The sequence below is a fragment of the Callionymus lyra genome, chromosome 1 (assembly GCF_982586985.1).
Source record: "Callionymus lyra chromosome 1, fCalLyr1.hap1.1, whole genome shotgun sequence".
Classification (NCBI taxonomy): Eukaryota; Metazoa; Chordata; class Actinopteri; order Syngnathiformes; family Callionymidae; genus Callionymus; species Callionymus lyra.
The window spans coordinates 8,681,647-8,702,870 of NC_141818.1; the positions used below are offsets into that span (position 1 = coordinate 8,681,647).

Genomic DNA, 21,224 nt, shown 5'->3' on the forward strand with positions numbered 1-21,224 from the left:
CTGTTTAAATCAACATTTTGGACGCGATCTGAATTAAAATGGTAAAGATTAGAAGAAACTAGGCTCCAAAAAAAAGCCCTTTATTTTACATTTATAACAAATGTATCAAAATTAAATGTTACGATAATTGCTGGAAATGGTGATCACAGAATAAACAGATATTTTCAGAATGACATGATTCCAGTTCTTTCCATCTTTTTTTCATTGAGTTTCTCCGTGTCTATGAAGTGCTCACATTGTAATGGGAACACGAGCGAGGTACATCCCAAGGTTTGCAGGGAGGAAATTGTCGTCTTTCCAGGTCACTGATTTGTTGACACATCAGATATTAGGGATCAAACCATGATGCCTCTTTGTCACATGTAATTTAGCCGGAGACGGTTTGCTCGCTGGCGTGGATCACCGACAGATTACCGCCTTGTCAGTGTGTGTGCCGAGCGTACCTCTAATCCGCCCTTCTTCCTCCTCCGTCCACAGTGAGGGACGACGACGACTTCCTCAGCCTGAGCGAGCTCCCGGAAACCTTCCCGTCGGACCCCCCGGAGCCCCTGCCGCACTTCCTGTTCGAGCCGGAGGAAGGCTACATCGTCAAGAACAAGCCCACCACTCTGTACTGCAAGGCCACGCCGGCCACGCAGATTTACTTCAAGTGCAACAGCGAGTGGGTGCATCAGAAAGACCACACTGTGGAGGAAAGAGTGGACGAAAACTCAGGTGAGCGTCTTCTTCTTTCACAGGCCTGTAAACTCGTGTTCCAAGGATCCAACACAATGAAAACTATTCCGGAATACTTTAACATATTTCCTGGCAGCACAAGTCGCTGAACTACTTCTCTCGAGGTTGATTTATTTTAAGGTAAACCGCACAAATGTTGCACATTTATAACCAAATTGTTAACACAGGGTTACTCGCAATAACCTTGGTTCTACGAATGTGTGAAATACCCTCCAACAACCCTTTTGCACATTTTTGTCACTCAGCTCCGTCTCAGTTGAACACAATACATCTAAAACACTTTACTTTCTGGTGTTTTTTCCTCTGAAGAAAAAGTGAAATGAAAATATTGTAAAATACTTTTTTTTTCACTTTAACACTTCCAAGCCGAAAAAAAAAGCCTTAAAAAATAATCAATGGCGTACAATACAGAACAAAAGGAAAATTAATACATTTAGAGGACTAGTTTGATTCACTCGTTATTTAACCGAATAGTTTATATTATTTTTGGTGTTTAAAGTAGAAATTGAACCACTGCCCTAGACGCAATGTCTAGGGCAGTGGTCCCCAACCCCTGGTTTGGGGACATTACCAGTCTTTGAGGCATTAGTGACCGGGCCGAACAAAAAAGATTAACAATTTTTATTATTGATCATTACTGTCTGAAATGTCTTTTGGTTTGACAAAAACATGGTATTTTCCCCACAGTAAAGTTAGCTTGTGGCTTTTGACACGTCAAGACGCTTTAGGTTTAACTCAAGTTTATTTAAAACATGAACCAATAAACTAGAGATGATTTTTTGTTTTGTTTGTTTTTAAAAACTAGTCCGTGGGGCAAAACACGTATGGGACCCAAGGTCTAAAACACACGTTTCAAACTCAAAACCCAATGGTTGCCTCTGATGAAAGTAGATATTTGTTCATCATTGGTAGGTTTACGATGCATTTACCGTGATGCACTGTGTTTATTTTGAAAGACCACTAGATGGCACTCTCTGCTTTAAACACTAAGCTCTAAACCACCGTTTCAATTTTTAAAACGTAAACGAGTACCATCTAGTAGTCTTTAAAAGTCAAGACACTGTATCGTGATACACAGTGTATTCACTACAAATGTTTCATGAGGCATCATAGACCCATTAGAGTCTTGCATTTCCTGGTAAATTAACATTTTGTCTCTCGGTCCAGATTTTGTCTGACCTGAAACCATGCCTATTTCGTTGTTTTCGATAGTAGCAACATTTTAAAATGCAAATGCAAATTTATTTATATTCTACCAGACATTTTTTGTTTTCTGTCAGTATAATTTTGGGGCTAACTTGTGTGTGCTTGAGGCACCATTCATGAAGGGCTTCGAGGGGGGGGAGTGGGGGCTACACATCGTTGTGGGTAAACAAATGAATTTGAAATGAAGCAGCAAACATCTGCTTTATTTGATGCTGGTGCTACTATGGCGGGATCGCTGCCATCGTGGCGCCGAGATGAAAACACTGAGGGACAGTTCATGAGGATTCATGAGGTGACTGTGGTCGACGGCGCTGAGATGATTCACTAAATGATGCGGCAAATAAAACTGATGCAATCGCTGCCTCACTCAGTGAAGATTCCTCCTGAAAACTAGATCCAGGGTCGGTGAAATGGTAAGAAATACTTGACTACAGTATTTATTTATGAAGGTGTATCAACAAGAAACGGCTCAATGACTGTTGTCAACATGTACGACCTGTCACGATACCAACATTTTGGTATTAGTACTGGTACCAACTATTGTATTGCGATACTTTTTGATACTTCTCAATACTTTCTCTTTTAAAGATAATACAAAGAAAATGCCATTGTACCTGTACCAACATGTATTTCGATTGTTTTTCAAATGAAAAGAGATCACAAAAAAATGTCATTGAGCAGTACCAACATGTATTTAGATACTTTTCTATATGGTTGTATACTATTTCAAATAAACAGAGAATGTAAAAAAAATGTCATGGTACCAGTACAAACATGTATTTCGAAAACAAATGTTTCATTTTTCTTTTAAAGAGAACGCAAATAATGTCATGGAGCAGTACCAGCATGTATTTTGAAACTTTTTGATACTTTTTTTTAAGAGAAAATAAACAATGTCATGGTACTGGTACCAACATTCATTGAAATACTTTTTGATACATTTTAATACTTAAAAAAAAAGAGAACAACAAAAATGTCATGGTACCGGTAACAGCATGTATTTTGATCCTTTTTCAAATGAAAATTTTAAACAAAAAAATGTCACTGAGCAGTACCAACATGTATTTCGATACTTTTTGAAATGGTTGTATAGTTTTTAAAATAAACAGAGAACGCAAAAAAACGTCATGGTACCAGTACAAACATGTGTTTTGAAAACAAATGTGTTTGTGGTAACCCTTGTATTATGTCAGGGTCAAGGTGACCTGGAGCCTTTAACGCAAATATGTTTGTGGTATCCCTTGTGTTGTCTCCGGGTCAAGGTGAACGACCTCCCTGGATTCCATACATATGCAGTGGTGAACCCAGAGACAACACAAGGGATACCACAAACCCATTTTTTATCCTGGTCTTCGGGTCACTTTGACCCCAGAGATAACACAAGGGCTATATCAAATCAGCCCCTGGTATACCGAACCACTAATCACCTCCTGGAGCAGCTCCTCGACCATCAGGTCGGGTGTTTCCCTCGCCAGGTCACGCGTCATGTGGTTGTAAACATCTGTCGACTGCTGCTTTACTTCAGCGGCGCTTTTAATGGGATCTATAGTCTGCTGGACGCCGGCCAAGGCGACGCGCTCGACGGCCCTCGCCCTCACTCACGGGGATGATGAACGCCGCCGCTCCGGAGGGAGCACAAAAGATGAACCCCGGCTTTGGCGGACTGGAGACGGACATGAACGGCCCACCTTCAATATGTCGGGGGGGGGGGGTCTCCTGCTAATACATTAGACTACATCTGAACGGCGTCCATAGAGCACGTGCGGCCAGGTAAGCAGAATATGAGCTGCATATTCACCGAGCGCCGCTGTTTACCCGATTAACTGAAACTGGCAAAACAGCAATTATTTTACATAGATAAACCTGTCAATTGGATTTCTTGGCTAATAAAATCAAAGTGCGCTCGTGCACACTCCTCTGGCGTGCGCGCTGAGAGGTAATTATTTCACCTGCCGCCGTAAGTGAGTCGCCGTCAAGTCAGAAGCTAATTTAAGAAAGGTGATAACGGAGCATATACATGTTATAGTGTTAATCACACGATGAGTTATGGCCTTTATTATCCGTTTTTAAAGGATGGCACGACCACAGGAGAAACATAACTGGCTCCTAATGGCTCGTTTTCAAACTCAGTCTTAATGTAATGAATGTGATAATGACTGGAAGAATAATCGTAATTACTTAATAAGGTTTTTACAGCAACTGTTTAGCTTCATATCATTTCAAACATTTCCGCTAAAGGCCACTTTTACTTTTGTCAAACTATTTACAAATGAAATGCACAGGGAGGGGCATACCGCCACCAAGGAGCTTTACAACTCATTCAAAACTCATTCTACCCTATTTATTTATATATTAAAATATTGAAATACATGTTTTATACTGTTACCTTTACATTTTTTGCGTTGTCTTTTAATTTTAAGATAATTAAAAAGTATTGAAATGCATGTTTGTACCAGAAAATAATACATTTGCCTTGCGTTATCTTTTTATATAAAGTAAGTAAGTAAGTAATATTTATTTATATAGCGCTTTTCGAGACCAGGGTCACAAAGCGCTTAAACAATCAAAACAATACTCAAAAAAGTATTTATATAATTATATATATATATATGTGTGTGTGTGTGTGGCCAGTTTAATATATAATTTATTTTATTTATTATGTATCATTTCATTTGTTTTATTTGATCATTTATTGCATATTTTATATATTAATTTAATGTTATTTTATTTTGTGAAATTTATTTTATAATTTATCACCACAAAAGAAAATACCTTTGTCACTACTTCTGTAAATAAAAGTTTTCTAACTCTGATTCGGGATTGTGTTCACAAGTTAAAAACCGATGCTTTTAATTTGAAATTTGAAAGTCTAATAGTCAGTGTTTTTACCTTTTAGACACCAATGATTTTAGCACTGGTCCAAAAATCTCTACCGTATGTTTAGAAAACTGGTTAAACGATAAAAAAAAGTACATCTTTTCTCACCGTAGTTAATCACAGCATAGTTTATTAAACTAGCACTGGAGCACAGAGGCCATACAAGTGAAGGACAGTTCCTTCAAAATGTCCGTTAACACCATCAAAACAATTCATCTGAGACATCATTTTCAATAAAAATATGTTTATTCATTAAGGTTTAGTTAGTTGTTGACAAATAGACAGTTTAAAACCAGCTGTCATTTAATCTGGTGTTATTACAGCTTTTACTCACTCATGTTTGTCACACGTCATCAAAACACTCAACAGCATGTTTGGTTTTCAACCCGCCACAGGTTTGCTGTGTAAACACTAGATCGTCGAGAGAATTACATGTCAACACTCGCGTCCTCCAAACAGTAGGAAGCTGCTCCGTTTTTATTCCAGCTTAACAACCTTCAAAAACACAACAAATAAAAAGTCAACTGGACGCTGAAGTCCAGACGGCAAAGCTCCGGGTCCATGACCTACTTTTAACATCTACAGATGTTTCCTTTGTGTTTAGACGGAGCCGTCACAGTCCTAAACTTTCTTCTTCTGCGCCTGTCTCTCAGCATTCATCACTGACATCATGTGCAGCTGCGTCTCATTTATTAGCCTCCCCTGAGCCACTCATTTGCTAACTGTCGGGTTCCAGGCAGCGTAGTTATGGAAATATGTTCCCTTCAATTAACAACCCCGGCATGTGAGAGCTTGAAAGAGTCGCTGCGATCTTAATCAAAGAGCACGACATGGGAGTTTAGTCAGCCGCGAATGAACGATTGTCTTCGTCTCCAACATTTCTTTCCAACAGCCGCAATAATAACTATCGAAGCCCTTATTTAATTGTGTTTTTCAAGCCAAATTCCCATTTATTTTTCTATTTTCTTTTTTAATTACTTTTTATAGAAGGATACTTTATTAAAGTAAATTCACTTCTACATATTAGCTTTACATGCCATCCTAGTACATTTCCATGTCATGGCTATTACAAAATATCTGTTGCAAATGACATCACTCAAACCCTTGCAGGAGCCAAGGTCCCGATAAAGTTCCCACAAAGGTCTGGTAATCATAACCTTACCAACCATGGATGGATGAATTGATGGATGGATGGAAAGAGCAATGATTGGATAAATCGATGGATGGATGATGGCTTAATGAATGGAGCAATGGATTGTATGATGGAGCAATGGCAGAATGAATAGATGGATGGATGGAAGGATGGATGGATTAATGGAGTGATGGATGGAAGGATGGATGGATGAATGGAGTAGTAGATGGATAGATTGATGCTGGATGTAGCCTTACATGGATGGATGGAGCGATGGATGGATCAATGGAGCGATGGTTGAATGGATGAAGTGATGGATGGATAGATTAATGAATGGATAGATTGATGGATGGATGGAGCGATGGATGAAAAATGGAGTGATGGATGGATACAGTTATGGATAAATGGAGCGATGGATAGATGGACGGAGCGATGATTGTTGGATGAAGCAATGGATGGATCAAAGGTTGGATGAAGAGATGGACAGATGAATGGATAAAGCTATGGTTGGATGGAGAGATGGATTGATGGATGTGTTGAAGGATGATAGTAGGAGGATGGATGGATGGATGGAGTGATGAATTGATGGATGGATGGAAAGAGCAATGATTGGTTAAATCGATGGATGGATGGATGAGTGATGGCTTAATGAATGGAGCAATGGATTGATGCTGGATGTAGCGTTACATGGATGGATGGAGCAATGGATGGATCAATGTATTAATGGATGGAGCGATGGATCATTGGATGAAGTGATGGATGGATAGATTAATGGATGGATAGATATATGGATGGATGGAAGTGCTGCAGGATGATAGTTGGAGGATAGATGGATGGATGGATGGATGTGGTGAAGGATGATAGTTGGAGGATAGATGGATGGATGGATGGATGTGGTGAAGGATGATAGTTGGAGGACAGATGAATGGATGGATGATAGTCGGAGGATAGATGGATGGATGGATGTGGTGAAGGATGATAGTTGGAGGATGGATGGATGGATGTGGTGAAGGATGATTGTTGGAGGATAGATGGATGGATGGATGAAGTGAAGGATGATAGTTGGAGGATAGATGGATGGATAAATGGATGTGGTGAAGGATGATAGTTGGAGGATGGATGATGGATGGATGAAGTGAAGGATGATAGTTGGTGGATAGATGGATGGATGGATAAAGTGAAGGATGATAGTTGGAGGATAGATGGATGGATGGATGTGGTAAAGTGAAGGATGATAGTTGGAGGATAGATGGATGGATGGATGGATGAAGTGAAGGATGATAGTTGGAGGATAGATGGATGGATGGATGTGGTGAAGGATGATAGTTGGAGGATAGATGGATGGATGGATGTGGTGAAGGATGATAGTTGGAGGATAAATGGAAGGATGGATGGAGCGATTCATTATACTTAGTAGATTAGAATCAGGAATTCTTCAATCTTATAAATCAGAATTAATATCAAGTTGAGCTTTTTTATTACATGAAACAACTTAATACTTTGAAATGAATGTATTTCTTCTTAGTTCAGGGTCAACCTTGTCTGTATCTGGTTGGTATACATTTCTGGACAATAAACAAGTAATATTTAAAGGGATTTATGTATAAAAGTAGTTTCTTACAAAACGTAACGAATAACCAGTTTTATGTTATAAAACTTCAATTAACATTTATTTCACAGCCTTTGTCCAGTTTCTTCCAAATGCTGCCCTCAGATCCTGCGATGGAGCCGCGGCGGCAGCAGAGCGATAAAAAAACATGAGTCGGAGAAAAACAAAGATGCTTTTTTTATTTTTGAGTCTGAGGGTTTGAAAGGCCAGCAGATTTCATGGTGTCACACGGAGGAGAAATATGATCTGAATCCTGCTGTGTTGTTTTTCCTTGACATTCTCGCAACAGTCGCTCGCCCTTTCACCTGCATCATTTCTCTAACGTTGGGGTTTTTTTTTGGAGGCAACACAAAAAAAAAACAGAAGCGATCCAGAGTAAAAGTGGTGATTTATCTTCTAACAGATGATTCTGAGAAGGTCACGAGAAGGTCGCGTTGTAGAACAATAATAAGATTCAGGATCCACTAAGTATTAGTAGTAGTCGTGTCCGTACACGCCGGTCCTCGGAGATTGATGACGGCTCAATAAATAACTCTGAACTAAGTTGAGCTCCGGAGGTCGGCGAGGTGAAGGTCACAGCCGACGTGATGAAGTGTAGACGGATGGCCGGAGGTCACCGGGGGTCAAACCCCCCGCTGGTGGGAACAGACGAGTCGTCAGAGTATCTCTGAGAGTCAGAGACGTTTGCTAGGATGAGTCGATACTGGATGTTTTCGACTTGAGAAACTGATCTTTCATCTAAATTTTAAAAAAAGAAGGAAAGTAACGATATAAGAATTGATGTTTATTTCCGACAATACCAATGACCTTCACCCTCCGTCGATAATCTTCAACTCATCCAACGTCAGCGGAAAACTAATATCGAGTATTCCAGGATATGAGTTTTTCCTCCTGGTGTTGCTCAAAACTGATGAAAACAAGAGGGAGCTCGGGTTGATGTCACACTGTGAGCCAGATCTCTCACCGAGTCAACAGTTCTTAACAATACAAGAGCCTTTTCTTTATGCTGAGAGGAAACATCACAGCCACGAAGAGTCTCAACTCTCAGGTCATTCAGATGGTTTTTGCTATTCATGGATGTATCTTAGCGAACATGAATATTCACTTGTTGATTTTACACATTTCAATCTATATATTAACCGAGGTATATATTTTTTAATGTACAGTATTTACGACATTAATCATTATTTTAGAGCTTATATTTAATTCAAAATATTTTATGGAACTTTATTGGTATCTTTAAAACAGTTAGATACCATATGTACATTTAAAAATAATAATAACTGGAGTATATTTAGGTCAGTATGACAAACTATATAACATGCAAAATATTGATGTATTTATCCATATTCAATACGATTCTTTACTAATACTTTATTTATTGATTGATTTCGTGACCAGGTTGTTGATTTCTAAGGGGAAACAAACATGTTTAACAGCCAGCAAAGTACAAGATGTCCTTCTAAAACAAATAGTCTTTTTTAACGATCCACATCTCTTCCACAAAACTTACTCAGTTCCAGATAACTAGTCAGAGAAGCAGGTTTATATCCGAGTAAGTTATATATACTTAAGTAAGTCCAGTTGACTTGTCCTGAAACATTTATACACAAAAGACAAGCAAAATATTCTTAATTTTAAACATAATATATTAATTTATTACCCTTTTGGGTTATCAAAATAATTAGAATTTCAACTCGATTCCGATACCCACGAAAGTATTTGTTACCAAATACAATTTTCAAGTATAATAAAAGACCCCATAATGTAAATGAAGCATGTTTTACTAACAAAGAAAATGCAAAAATAACCACATGTTAAACATTTATAATAAGAAACAGTTTTAAAAGAAGAAACTTCAGTTTAAGGCCTGCGGTAAAACATAGGTTGGGTGGTATCAATACTTTTATTTACTTTTTACGGTATTGTATCCGAACACAGCATTTTAGTAACAACAACTTTTGTAGTTTCAGTGATACTTTTGACTGCGCTAGTTCTATTCAATTGTTTCCTCTTATTGAAAAAACGTAATTTAAAGTCACAAACCAACTGTTTGTCATTTTGATTTATGGGATTAACATTATGTACTTTAAAATAATACAAAAATACAAAGTGTTACGGGGTGGTACATTGTACGTACGTTTTTAACGGGCTAAGCTAGCTAGCTAGCTGAAATGCTAAAGAACCAAACAATGTTATTGAAACAACCGATACATATGCAACATTTTTTATGAATTTGTTCGGTGGTAATCCTATGCATTACTTTCTGTATGTATGTGGAAATTGTTCTAGTATATATATATATATACAGTACACTAACTATATTTACAAACACATTAAACACAAATTATAATATTCAGGACATTTAAATCAAAATATTTTCTCCGTTTAAACACCTTTCTTTTCATGGCCACATGCTTTTGAAATGGTTCGTACACTAGAGGCTCATTTGAACTTCACCTAAACCGTCTCTCGGTAATAAGTACTTGTATAACTTATAAATAAGACGTTGAAAACGGTCTCAGACTTGAACATTTGCATCATGGATGTAGACAAGTGTGTTTGCTTAACAGTAGCCTGACCTCAGTATATCTCCATTAGCCTTGAAGTGTGCTAATGACACATTGTGTACCAGGTTACTTACTTTGTCTCCATTAGCTGGAGTGTGAATTGTTATTAGTCTGCTCGCGGTGACCCGTGACTCCACACACACACACACTCACACACACACACACACATATATTATCGGCGCACCGTATTGGCTGAGGTGATTTGTGACCTCTTTCCCTCCTTCGCTGCCATCTCGCTCCTATTGATTTCCTCGCCCCCCTCGCTAATGTTGCCTTTCCCCTTCTTTCTCCGTCGTCTCTCTGGCTTCCATCCCACTCACCTTTTCTTCCCTTTTTCTTCCAAGAAACATCCCTTTTTTTTCTCTCCGGGGTTTGAAATACAAGTGTCAATCAGAATTGATTCAGATTTGTGTCCGAGGCGTCTGGAGGCAGCGGCGCATTTGCATGTTTATTTCTTGACTGACTTTGCATACTCATCTGTGTCTGCTGCTAAATGATAATGCCGCTTATTTTGTTGTTGTGTGACGTTGTGTTCGTGGGCTTCTATGGAATGTTTGTTCGAGGGTGCAGGATTGTGTGAAATTGACAGTGTTTGCTCGCAGTTCCCTGAAGACTTTTCTCTGGTGTCCTGGAATGTCCTGGTTGACTGTCTCATCAGAAGGTTTCCGGGGAAAGTACGACAGATGCTACATGAACTACGACCAGCCATAAATTGCGGCAGAAGAAGAAGAGTTATTTGATCAAATAGGTGTTGAAATAAGAGCTAGTGGTTGCTATAGAATTAGCTAAGTGTCGTCTCTCCTACATTATTATCCTTAAAGTTATAGTCAAAATTCAATCATGTTCGACTCACCCTCATGTCGACTAAGGGTTTCGATATCTTTCGAGTAATCTGTTCCTTTTTAGAGTTATAGACAACATTTTTTGTTCATTTTAAAATAGCGACTGAAGATCAGGTTCATGTTCTTTCAAAATCATGCCTTAAAAACATCCGAAAAACATTCGTACTGCTCGTCTGTAACTAACATCTTGTATTTAAGCTTTAATAAGATATTCTTCGTGAAAAATAAATTAGAAATCCTATGTTTTAGGCTTTTTTTAGCGTATGTTGCTATGCTAGCTGCTAGGCTAGCTTCATCTTCTTCCAAAAAGACACTTTAAAACATCCAAATACCTTCATACTGCTCGACTGTAATGTCCCACTTGTATTGAAGCCACGACACAAGAGGAATTGTCCCAGAAAAAATTAAACAAGTTTATATTTTTTAGCTTGTTTTTCGCGGACGCCGCTAGCCTAGCAGCCTAAATCCTGTTCCTTTTTTTCGGAACAATTTCTAATGTCAAGGCTTCAACACGAGATGGATGTCACAGATGAGCAGTATGGAGGTATTAGGATGTTTATAAATGTGTCTTTTTGGACAAAGATAAAAAAAAGAAGTCATTGGACCTCCAGTCGCTACATTAAAATGAACTTAAATTTCTCCCTATAACTCTAAAAAGGAACAGATTACTCTGAAAATAATCCCAACTCTTAGTTGACATGGGGGCGAGTACAAAAAGAGGGAATTTGGAATTTTGAACTATCACTTTAAGCCATTTTAATCATTAACTTTTCCTAATTATAGTAAATGCATTAGAAAATCGATGGGGTAAGCTCCTGTGTTTTTGGGTTTAGCGGTCGCAGCCTTAAATCCTAAAATCATTAGCTAAGTGAAATTGTTTTCAAACCCCCCAGAGAGGGGCTCAGAGTGGTCAAACTCTGAACAAGCTCCCGCAGGTTTTATAATGTTCACTGAACAGATTTGTAGTTCAGTGTTTTTTAACAAAAATCACATCTGATTTTTGTGAATATTTTCATCAACTCGACCTTGTCTCTCGGCTTTTAGTCAGACTTTGATGAAGTAATAATCATAGTGATCTTTCTTTTCTTCTCTTCCCCCTCAGTGGAGCATCACTCTCACCTGTCACCAATCACATTCAAACTTCACTGAGCTTTTGTGTTTTCCTTTGTTTGCTCTTTTCTGTTGTAACCTTCATTTTCAATCATATTTAGTTGTTTTTTTGTTTAAGCTTTGTTGTGTCTTTTTCATCACTCATTTTTTCAATTTACTTAGTATTTTAATTCTAGTAGGGAATAAGGGATAAGATCCTGCCTCAGGTGGAGGAGTATACATACGATATACAGTATATATGTATATATATATATATAAAGGATAAAATTATATCTATGTTAGATTCTATACATTTGATAGCTACAATATGTACGCTATAAATGATAGCTACAATACATTCAATGAATACGATGCATTCGGTAGATACAATACATTCGGTAGATACGATACATTCGGTAGACACTATATATTCTATAGATACGATACATTCGGTAGATACGATACATTCGGTAGATACGATACATTCGATAGACACTATATATTCGATAGATACGATACATTCGGTAGATACGATACATTCGATAGACACTATATATTCGATAGATACGATACATTCGGTAGATACGATACATTCGGTAGATATGATGCATTCGGTAGATACGATACATTCGATAGACACTATATATTCGATAGATACGATACACTCGGTAGATACGATACATTTGATAGATACGATGCATTCGGTAGATACGATACATTCGGTAGATACGATACACTTGGTAGATACGATACATTCGATAGATTCGATACATTCGATACATTCGGTAGATACGATACATTCGATAGATACGATGCATTCGGTAGATACGATACACTCGGTAGATACGATACATTCGATAGATTCGATACATTCGATACATTCGGTAGATACGATACATTCGATAGATACGATGCATTCGGTAGATATGCTAAATTCGATAGATAAAATACATTCGATAGATACGATATATTTGATAGATACGATACATTTGATAGATACGATATATTTGATAGATACGATACATTTGATAGATACGATACATTTGATAGATACAATACATTCGATAGATACGATACATTTTATAGATACGATATATTCGATTGATACGATACATTCTATAGATACGATACATTTGATTGAGACAATATAAATACGATAGAAACGAAAGCTACAATACATACAATAAATCAATAGATCAATAAGACATATTCAACATATACAATATATGCTATAGCTATGATAGCTACGATAAAGTCATTAGATACGATAGATACTGTAGGTACGAAAAATACATTACGATGGTTACAATGCGTTAGATACCAGAGATACGATAGACAATAGATACAATGGTTAAAAGTGGCCGAAATGAGTGGCTGGCCTCTCCCATACATAGATGGATGGATACTTTATTAATCTGAAAGAGAGTTTAAATGTAGCAGTATAATAACATAGAATTACAAAGATAAGATAAAAAATGCTTTGAAAAATCTAAGATATAAAATATTAGCAGCAAGCATATATTGGAATAAAGTGTGATTGTGGTCTGGCAGACCTAAGATATCGGGTGAGAATCACGGTCATCCGGGAGAGGCCTGGAGTAGAGCTGCTAATCCTCATCATTGAGAGGATTCAGTTCAGGATTTCTCCTGGCAACTCGCTGATGAGACACGCTGGCCTGGGAACACCTCGGGGTCCCTCGGGAAGAGCTGCATAATGTAGCCATTGGAGTTGAAAGTCCGGGCGTTTCCTGCTAATGCTGCTGCCCTGGCGACCCCACCTCCAGATGAACAGGAAGAAGATGAACAAGAATAAAGAAAAGTATCGCAGTGTAATTGAAAAATCAACTCCTTTATGAGAACAGATGTCATTTTGTCATCATGTTTTTTTTCTTCCTTCGCTTCTTCACGGGTTTAAAAGACACAAACTCCCGACGACTCGTTCCCTTCAGAGCTGACAAGTAAACGTCCTCACAAGACGTGACACGCTCACTCAAATCATCTTCTTTGTATTGTGATTGATTGAAATAATGGGAACAGACGCCTCTTTTTCTTTTTTTTTCCCGGCTCAAACATCTCACGGCTGACAGAGGCAGGTGCCGAGGAATCATCCACGATGGTCTTATTATACGTGGAAGAACTTCCTAGCAAAGATATTAACAGCTTTCATTCACAGCAGGGGCTCCAGCAGAAGGACTTCAACCATCTATCTGCGCTTATTCCACGTGACGTGTCCTGGAGATAAAAAAAAAATGTTGCTTCAGCAGGTAGAACTTTTTAAATAGTACTCAGGAGACGAGGTGTACTATTACTGGTATTTACACCACATGATACTTCCTCTCCATCTCCTCCTGTATTGACTTCTTAAGTGTGTACTTCAGCGCCTGTAAACAGAGGAGATGTTATTGATCGTCGGTGACAGATTTGCATGACAACACCTCAAGATCGGTTTTCACTCGGCGATCCAATTCCAGCGTCTGAACATGTAAACATCCTCTCGGAGGGTTGCGCCGCCGTTGCGTCAGTTTTTCTTCTTTCGAAGCTTGAATAATCATATTAGCCATATTAGGCTTTTCCTGTGAGGTTTAAAGTACATATTTAATGGGTTGTATGTGAGCTTCGTGAAAAACACATCATACCATCAGATCAATAAAACAATTTCACGAATCAAGAATTGCGTCGACACACACTTGAACTAGCGTCTCGAGCTTCAACACACAGGGTCCACTACACAACTAGTGCATTCTAACAAACATTCATTAAAACATGTTGTTGCATAAACAGTTTTTTGTAAAAGTTGTTAAAAAATATATTCATTTTTGTGATTAGATCGTATGGCAAGTGTTCACTGTAGGAAGCAGCGTGAGCAGCAGCAGTGAGAAGCCATACAAGTCAATAACAAAACCTTCCTGAATCCAGATGAATGTTTGGCAAGTTACTTTTAATTAGGAACTTAGTTACAGTTACTAGTTACTAACTCTGTTCCTTTAAGTAACTTACTTGTTACAAGGGTAAATATTTTTTTTTGTGTGGTGAAAAGGCAAATTTGCCAACGTTGTATCCTGTGAGTAAAACCATCTGAAAAGAAAGGATTAAGTTAAAATCAGGAACTTAATTACTTATTTTAGAAGTAACTTTACTTTAAATTACTTGCTTTGTAATTATTTTCCAACTAACTAGTTACTAATAAACAATAAATAAAAGAAAATGATTATGAAACAAGGATTTCATATTGCACATTACGGTCAAATAGTTCATTAATATAGAAAATAGGTGCTAAAATATTTGAAAAAAAACAAAAAAAAGATCGCCTGGAGTACTATCAGTTTTATCTTGCCCTTTAAAGTATATACTTTATTGACTATTGTTTTGATTGTTTAAGCGCTTTGTGACCCTGGTCTGGAAAAGCGCTGTATAAATAAAAATTACTTACTTGCTTACTTACTTATAATAATACTTGAAAAAGAGTGTATATACAAATAAACAAACAATAATAATAAACTATGAAAATATATTTTAACAGTAACGTTGTTCAGTGACATATGTTGAGATAAGAGATTGTCTCGAATTTACAGCAGGTTATAAGTTAGATGGATGGATAGGAAGATAAATAAAAAGATAACATAATAAGGAGATCATGGAAACTTTATTCCTCAGTTATGTAGTTGAAGTAACCAGACTGTTGAGATAAGGCAGTAATTATAAACATGTCACAATTTTTGTCAAAGTAATTACAGTACTTGTGACCTCAAAAGAAACCTAGATACTGTACCACATTGCCTAAAAACCAGTGCTACCGACACTGATCCTGGTGGAACACCAACAAAATCCCTTCTAAGTTTGCCCATTATTAACATATCCGCGATAATTTCATGAAAATATTTCATATTTTTTTATGGCACACAGTCGTGGTTATCACTTCATCACAGCAAGAAGGTTGTGGGTTCGCTTTAGCTTGAAGCAACCTGTGCGTTTTCTCCGGGCACTCCGGTTTCCTCCCACCGTCTGCGAAGGAAAATTGAGTACTACAAAGGAATAAGGGAACCTATTATTTGTGCTTTGACTGGGGATCAGACTTTTACTGCGATTTTAACACGGTTATTAAACCGCATTTATCGCCGCCGTCGCCGCACTGCTCGACATCAGCCGCCACTTTGAACCTGGATCGTGTCTTCGTGCTTTGATCTCGAATCATGTGTCATCTTCCACCGCGACGAGATGCTTTTGTTCTCGTCGGTTAACTTCTTCTAATTGCCTGGACGCCGGCCCGCGTCTTCACCTCCACGACCGACTCGCCTTTCATTTTTAGCGCTTTTTTTCATCGGCTTTGTTTTGCCGTTCTGGCTCAAAATGTCCGCCCTCTAACTGGCTATTAGTCCTTGTTATGTCGCCGCTCACTTTACCTCCTCCACACGCTCCTCTCATCAAATCCCCTCTTTATTTTCCACCAAAAGCAACATCTTTAGAAGTCTGACTTTCCTATTTGGCCCTTTTTTTTATTGAAGCCTCTGGAGTTTCTCGTTAATGCTATCGCTAACCGTTAGCGCACTCTGACGCCGTGATCTCCGGTGACCCCACAAGTGGCACACCTGGACCTGAAGAAAACCACCCCAGCATTTATAATCCATGGCTTCTGTTAACCTCTCTTGGTCTCCATGAATTTATAGCAATATTGACAAATACAGGATTAATAAATGAAATTCAAGGATGACTGAATAAACGGATGCATCCACAATTTAGTTTTGCTTCACACTTCGATTTGTATTCCTTCATTTGTATTCTTTGGCCGTGCCTGTGGAAATACAGTATTTTCAGCTGCTCTCCAATAATTCAATGTTTTTCTACAGATGGGAATCAAACATATGAAAATATAGATGGACGTTGTATTTTTTTTACAAACCCAGGTTTACACCGACGTCCTTGTGTTACGTATTCAAGGCACCTGTCTTTAAAGGAACCATGAATAAGTAAATAAAACTTAATTTTCATACCATTTTTCATACAGAGATGATGCAACTGTCAAGGCTTTTTCGGATGAATATGAAAAGTGTGTTTGTATCGAGCTGACGAGTGACTTTGTGGAACCTTCTGGAGACAAATAAAAATATGTCTAAAGATAAAAAAGTACAGAACTAGTTTTTCTTTAATATAAGTAGTAATTTGATATAATATGTAAATTTATTCTGGAAATATCTTGAGGAAAATGATCTTTAATAAAGTCTGGTGGAATCGATGAAGAATAAGTGGTAATTTAAAAGAATTAACTATTTTTCATCAGGTTAAAGTTTAACATCAAGTGTAAATCATAATTATTATTTCCTCTCTTTTATATTTTGTTATTATCAATACTGTTGTTGTGTTATTTGTGGGAGAAATTGTCTTAAAATATTCCTTAAATTGCATATACATATAATAATGTTGTAAAATTGTTTTTTTAAAGGGTACAAAAATGTTTCTGAATATCTGAATAAGTATGTATGAGGAAGTTTGTTAACTTGTATTGATGAGCGATAAATATTTCAATAAAATAGTGCTGATTGTTATATTGCAATAAACTTAATATATAGTATATATTTCTAGGGGTTATTATGTAATATACATGTTTATATAGTATACTTTATTGCATTATATTATGAGACATTGTGTTTATTTTTAAAATAAGTATGTCGTATAATAACATTCTTATAATTATATGTTTGTATAGATATTTATGTAGTGAATTAGGCATTTGTGTTTTTATGTAATTTATTGATATGTCTATACATTGTGTATTTATATGGTGTATGGATTTGCTACAAACTGAAGAATAGTTTAAAAAAAAAGTGTGGAAAGAAAATATGTCGTGTTTTGTCCGATTTTTTCTTTATTGTTATAAGTTTCTATATATATTAATTTATTTAAAATGTTTAAATAGTTATCTTTGAATGAAATACATACATTTATGCTTAATAAATAAAGTTATCAAATTATCAGATCTAATCATTCCACATTGACCATTTCTAAAACTTTATTTAAAATCTTTAAAAAACAGTTTTTATGTATGTTGTTCAGTGTTAAAACACCTGTGATAATCCAAGAGAACAATGATACATACATTCTATGGTAGAATGTTGGGAGGTTTTACATGAAAGGTCGACTAAATAAAAAGGAAATAAAAAAGGGTGGCTCCACAGGTTGGGGCAAGTATTAGCTAAAAGCGACTCATACATGTCTAAATAATAGTGATGCGTGTTGTATTCCTCCTCACAGTTCACCTCTTCATCCCGAGCGTTCGTCTTCCCGGGAATATCCGTGTTTCAAAGCAATTCAATGAATACGAGGATACGTTTTAATCCCTTGTTTATCTCCGGCGCAGCAGTCGCCCGTCTGAGCTCTCTAACTGCGTTATCGCTCGGGTGCAACTTTTTAAAACCTGCCGCTAAGTCTTCGCACGAGGCCGGCGGAGAGAGAGAGCGAGATAAATGGCGGGAGCGCCGAGGAATAATCATGAAAAGTTTCCACAAAAGCCAGACTTAATCTACACCCGGGTTAATAGAAGCAGGAAGTATTCTATGATTATCGCCGCCGCTGTCGAGCTCAGATATTTACCATGAAAGAGATTTTTACTTTTTACACCCGGAAAACCATTAACCGGGGCGTCGTTCACCCGGAGGGTTGTCCATTCATTTGACTCTGCATTAAATCATGACGTTCGCTTTCTAATCTGCAGGTCTGGTGGTGAGAGAGGCCAGCATAGAAATATCACGTCAGCAGGTCGAGGAGCTGTTTGGACCAGAAGATTACTGGTGTCAGTGCGTGGCATGGAGCTCCGCCGGGACCACCAAGAGCAGGAAGGCACACGTGCGCGTGGCATGTGAGTGCAACACACACACACACACACACACACCACACATACATTACCATCCTCTTTATCCGTCCAATTATTTCTTACATATTTGCTTCATAAGCTTCTCGTGAGTCGACTCTTAATTTGAAATGGTGTGAAGAGGAAGTTGATATACAGGATGGTGTCGCACAGAGAAAAGGAAATATTGATATACTTTATGTACTATTGATTACTAATGTCTGAAAGGGGATTTTTATTCTCTTTCAAGTAACACTTGACACGTCAAGATGCTTTATTTAGTCACGTTTACTCTACTACAAATAAAAATAAACCTGTTATAACTAGTGGAAAATGAGTGAAACACAAACTTTTATATGATTTATTTTAACTTTATTTTCTTGTTGCTCTGTGACGTATAAACTTCAACTGAAAGTTGTAGAAAAAAAATTATCTAACAATTGAGAGAAAAGTTTGGATAACAAACACTTTTTTTTTTAACCCTTGAAACTATTTGTAAAATGTATATAAAAAAATTAAGGAGAAAAATAAAAGGATAATATTGTCAAGATTGTCGTGTACATCTACACAGTAATAAAAGAAAAAGAAGGATTGCTAGTTGTCAAAAAGGTGCAACAAAATTTATCAGGAGGATAAAAGGTAGATATTGAAGATTCTCTTTTAATTCTGATCGTTTTTTTTATGTCCTGACTTGACTTTAAATTGAATGTTTGTGGTTTTTATCCTGTAAAGTAGGATTTGAATAAAACAACACAAGAATGTTGGACACATATTCATTTTTATAAATACTATTAATAAAAAAACTGAAAAATGCTGCAACTCAAGCTGGAATGTATGTATTTTAGTTTCTACATTATGTACTGACTATTGTGAGACGCCAGTTTGTAAACAAAAGTAAAGGAGGAATTATTAAATTATGAAATAAAACAAGTAACAAGTGAGATAGAATTAAATCATTTAAATAAAGATATGGTAAACAAATGATTTGTCATTATATTATTCATTCATTGGGAAAATTCAATTTGAAAAAAAGCTATTGGGATTTAATTAAAGAAAATATTTGAGTAGTAAATATATGGATGAAAAAGATTAAAATATTTATCAATTTTTTCCTATTATTTAAAATAAATGGTGAATAGGAAAGATGGTGTCTCAAAATCGGAAAGAAAATCTTAGGGAAAAAATTGAGAAAAAAGTTACTTACATAATGTTTATTTAGAATTGAGGATTAAAAAAAAGGATAAAGCCTTATTTTGTGGTTTTACTCAATTAAGTGAGGGAAGCTAGAATGTATGTATTTGAATTTGTACATTATGTACTATTGTGAGACGCCATTTTGCAAACAAAAGTAAAGGAGGAATTACTAAATTATGAAATAAAACAAGTAAAAAGTGATGTAGAATTAAATGAGGATATGATAAATGAATGATTTATCATTATATTATTCATCCATTGGGAAAATTAAATTGAAAATAAGCTTTTAACATTTATTTAAGATAGAAAATGTACTTTTATTTCTTTCCTATTATTTAAAATCAATGGTGAAAAGGAAATAAGGTGAAACAAAATAGAAAAGAAAATCTAAAACAAATCTATTACTTGTTTTTATTATTATTATTAAAAAAACGTTTATTTAGAATTAATAATGGAAAAAAAAAATGGAAGTTTATTTTGTAGTTGTACTCGAATGAATGAGCGACACTATGTTAGAGACACAAGGCTACATATATACTTATAACGTTGGTCACGTAGATACTAGGTTCAAATAAAATCTTCTAATTTCTTTTCTTTTCTTAAGACTTCAGACGTGACTCAGACAGAGTCGGCTGCAATCAAATGTCAATTTGCGGTTCGTCTCGTCATCGAACGCGAGCGAGGAAGGGGGTTGATAAGGAACTTGGCCGTGCACTCTTAATAACTGCAGTCCACCATCAGTAACTTCCTGTTATGGTCTGGTGAATAATTTAATAAGACAACTGGGAGTCTGTCGACAAGGTCACCAAAAGAGCAACACCGACCCATATCTTTCAAGCATGTGACGCATGCGTGGTCACCAGAACCTTCTAGGATTTGTATCTTGCAGACAGGTGCTCGGGGGGGCGGGGGGGCGAGCAAAGAGGTTGTAAAAGGGATAAGAATAAACTTTGTTGTTTTAACTAAACATGAGCGGCTGGATTGTTCCTTTTACTCACCAGCGAGAGGGTTGAAACCACAACAGGAGCCTTTTAAGTGTCATTATTTTTGGTCCACCCAGCGAGAGGAGACAACGGGGACTTGTCTGAGTGCTCAGGTGATGAAGAGGTCAGGCCTTAAAAAAACAATA

General features: G+C 36.9%; 1 protein-coding gene across 3 annotated transcripts in view; it reads left to right on the plus strand.

Annotated features, from left to right (window-relative positions):
- LOC148087847 (netrin receptor UNC5C-like) overlaps positions 1 to 21,224 on the plus strand; it is a 238,045-nt gene that overhangs the window by 113,109 nt on the left and 103,712 nt on the right. For all 3 annotated transcript variants that reach the window (XM_087791789.1, XM_087791797.1, XM_087791806.1), the window contains exons 2-3: positions 478 to 714; positions 18,767 to 18,910. In XM_087791789.1, the coding sequence (XP_087647915.1) occupies positions 478 to 714; positions 18,767 to 18,910 (381 nt within the window). The remainder of the gene's footprint in view (positions 1 to 477; positions 715 to 18,766; positions 18,911 to 21,224) is intronic.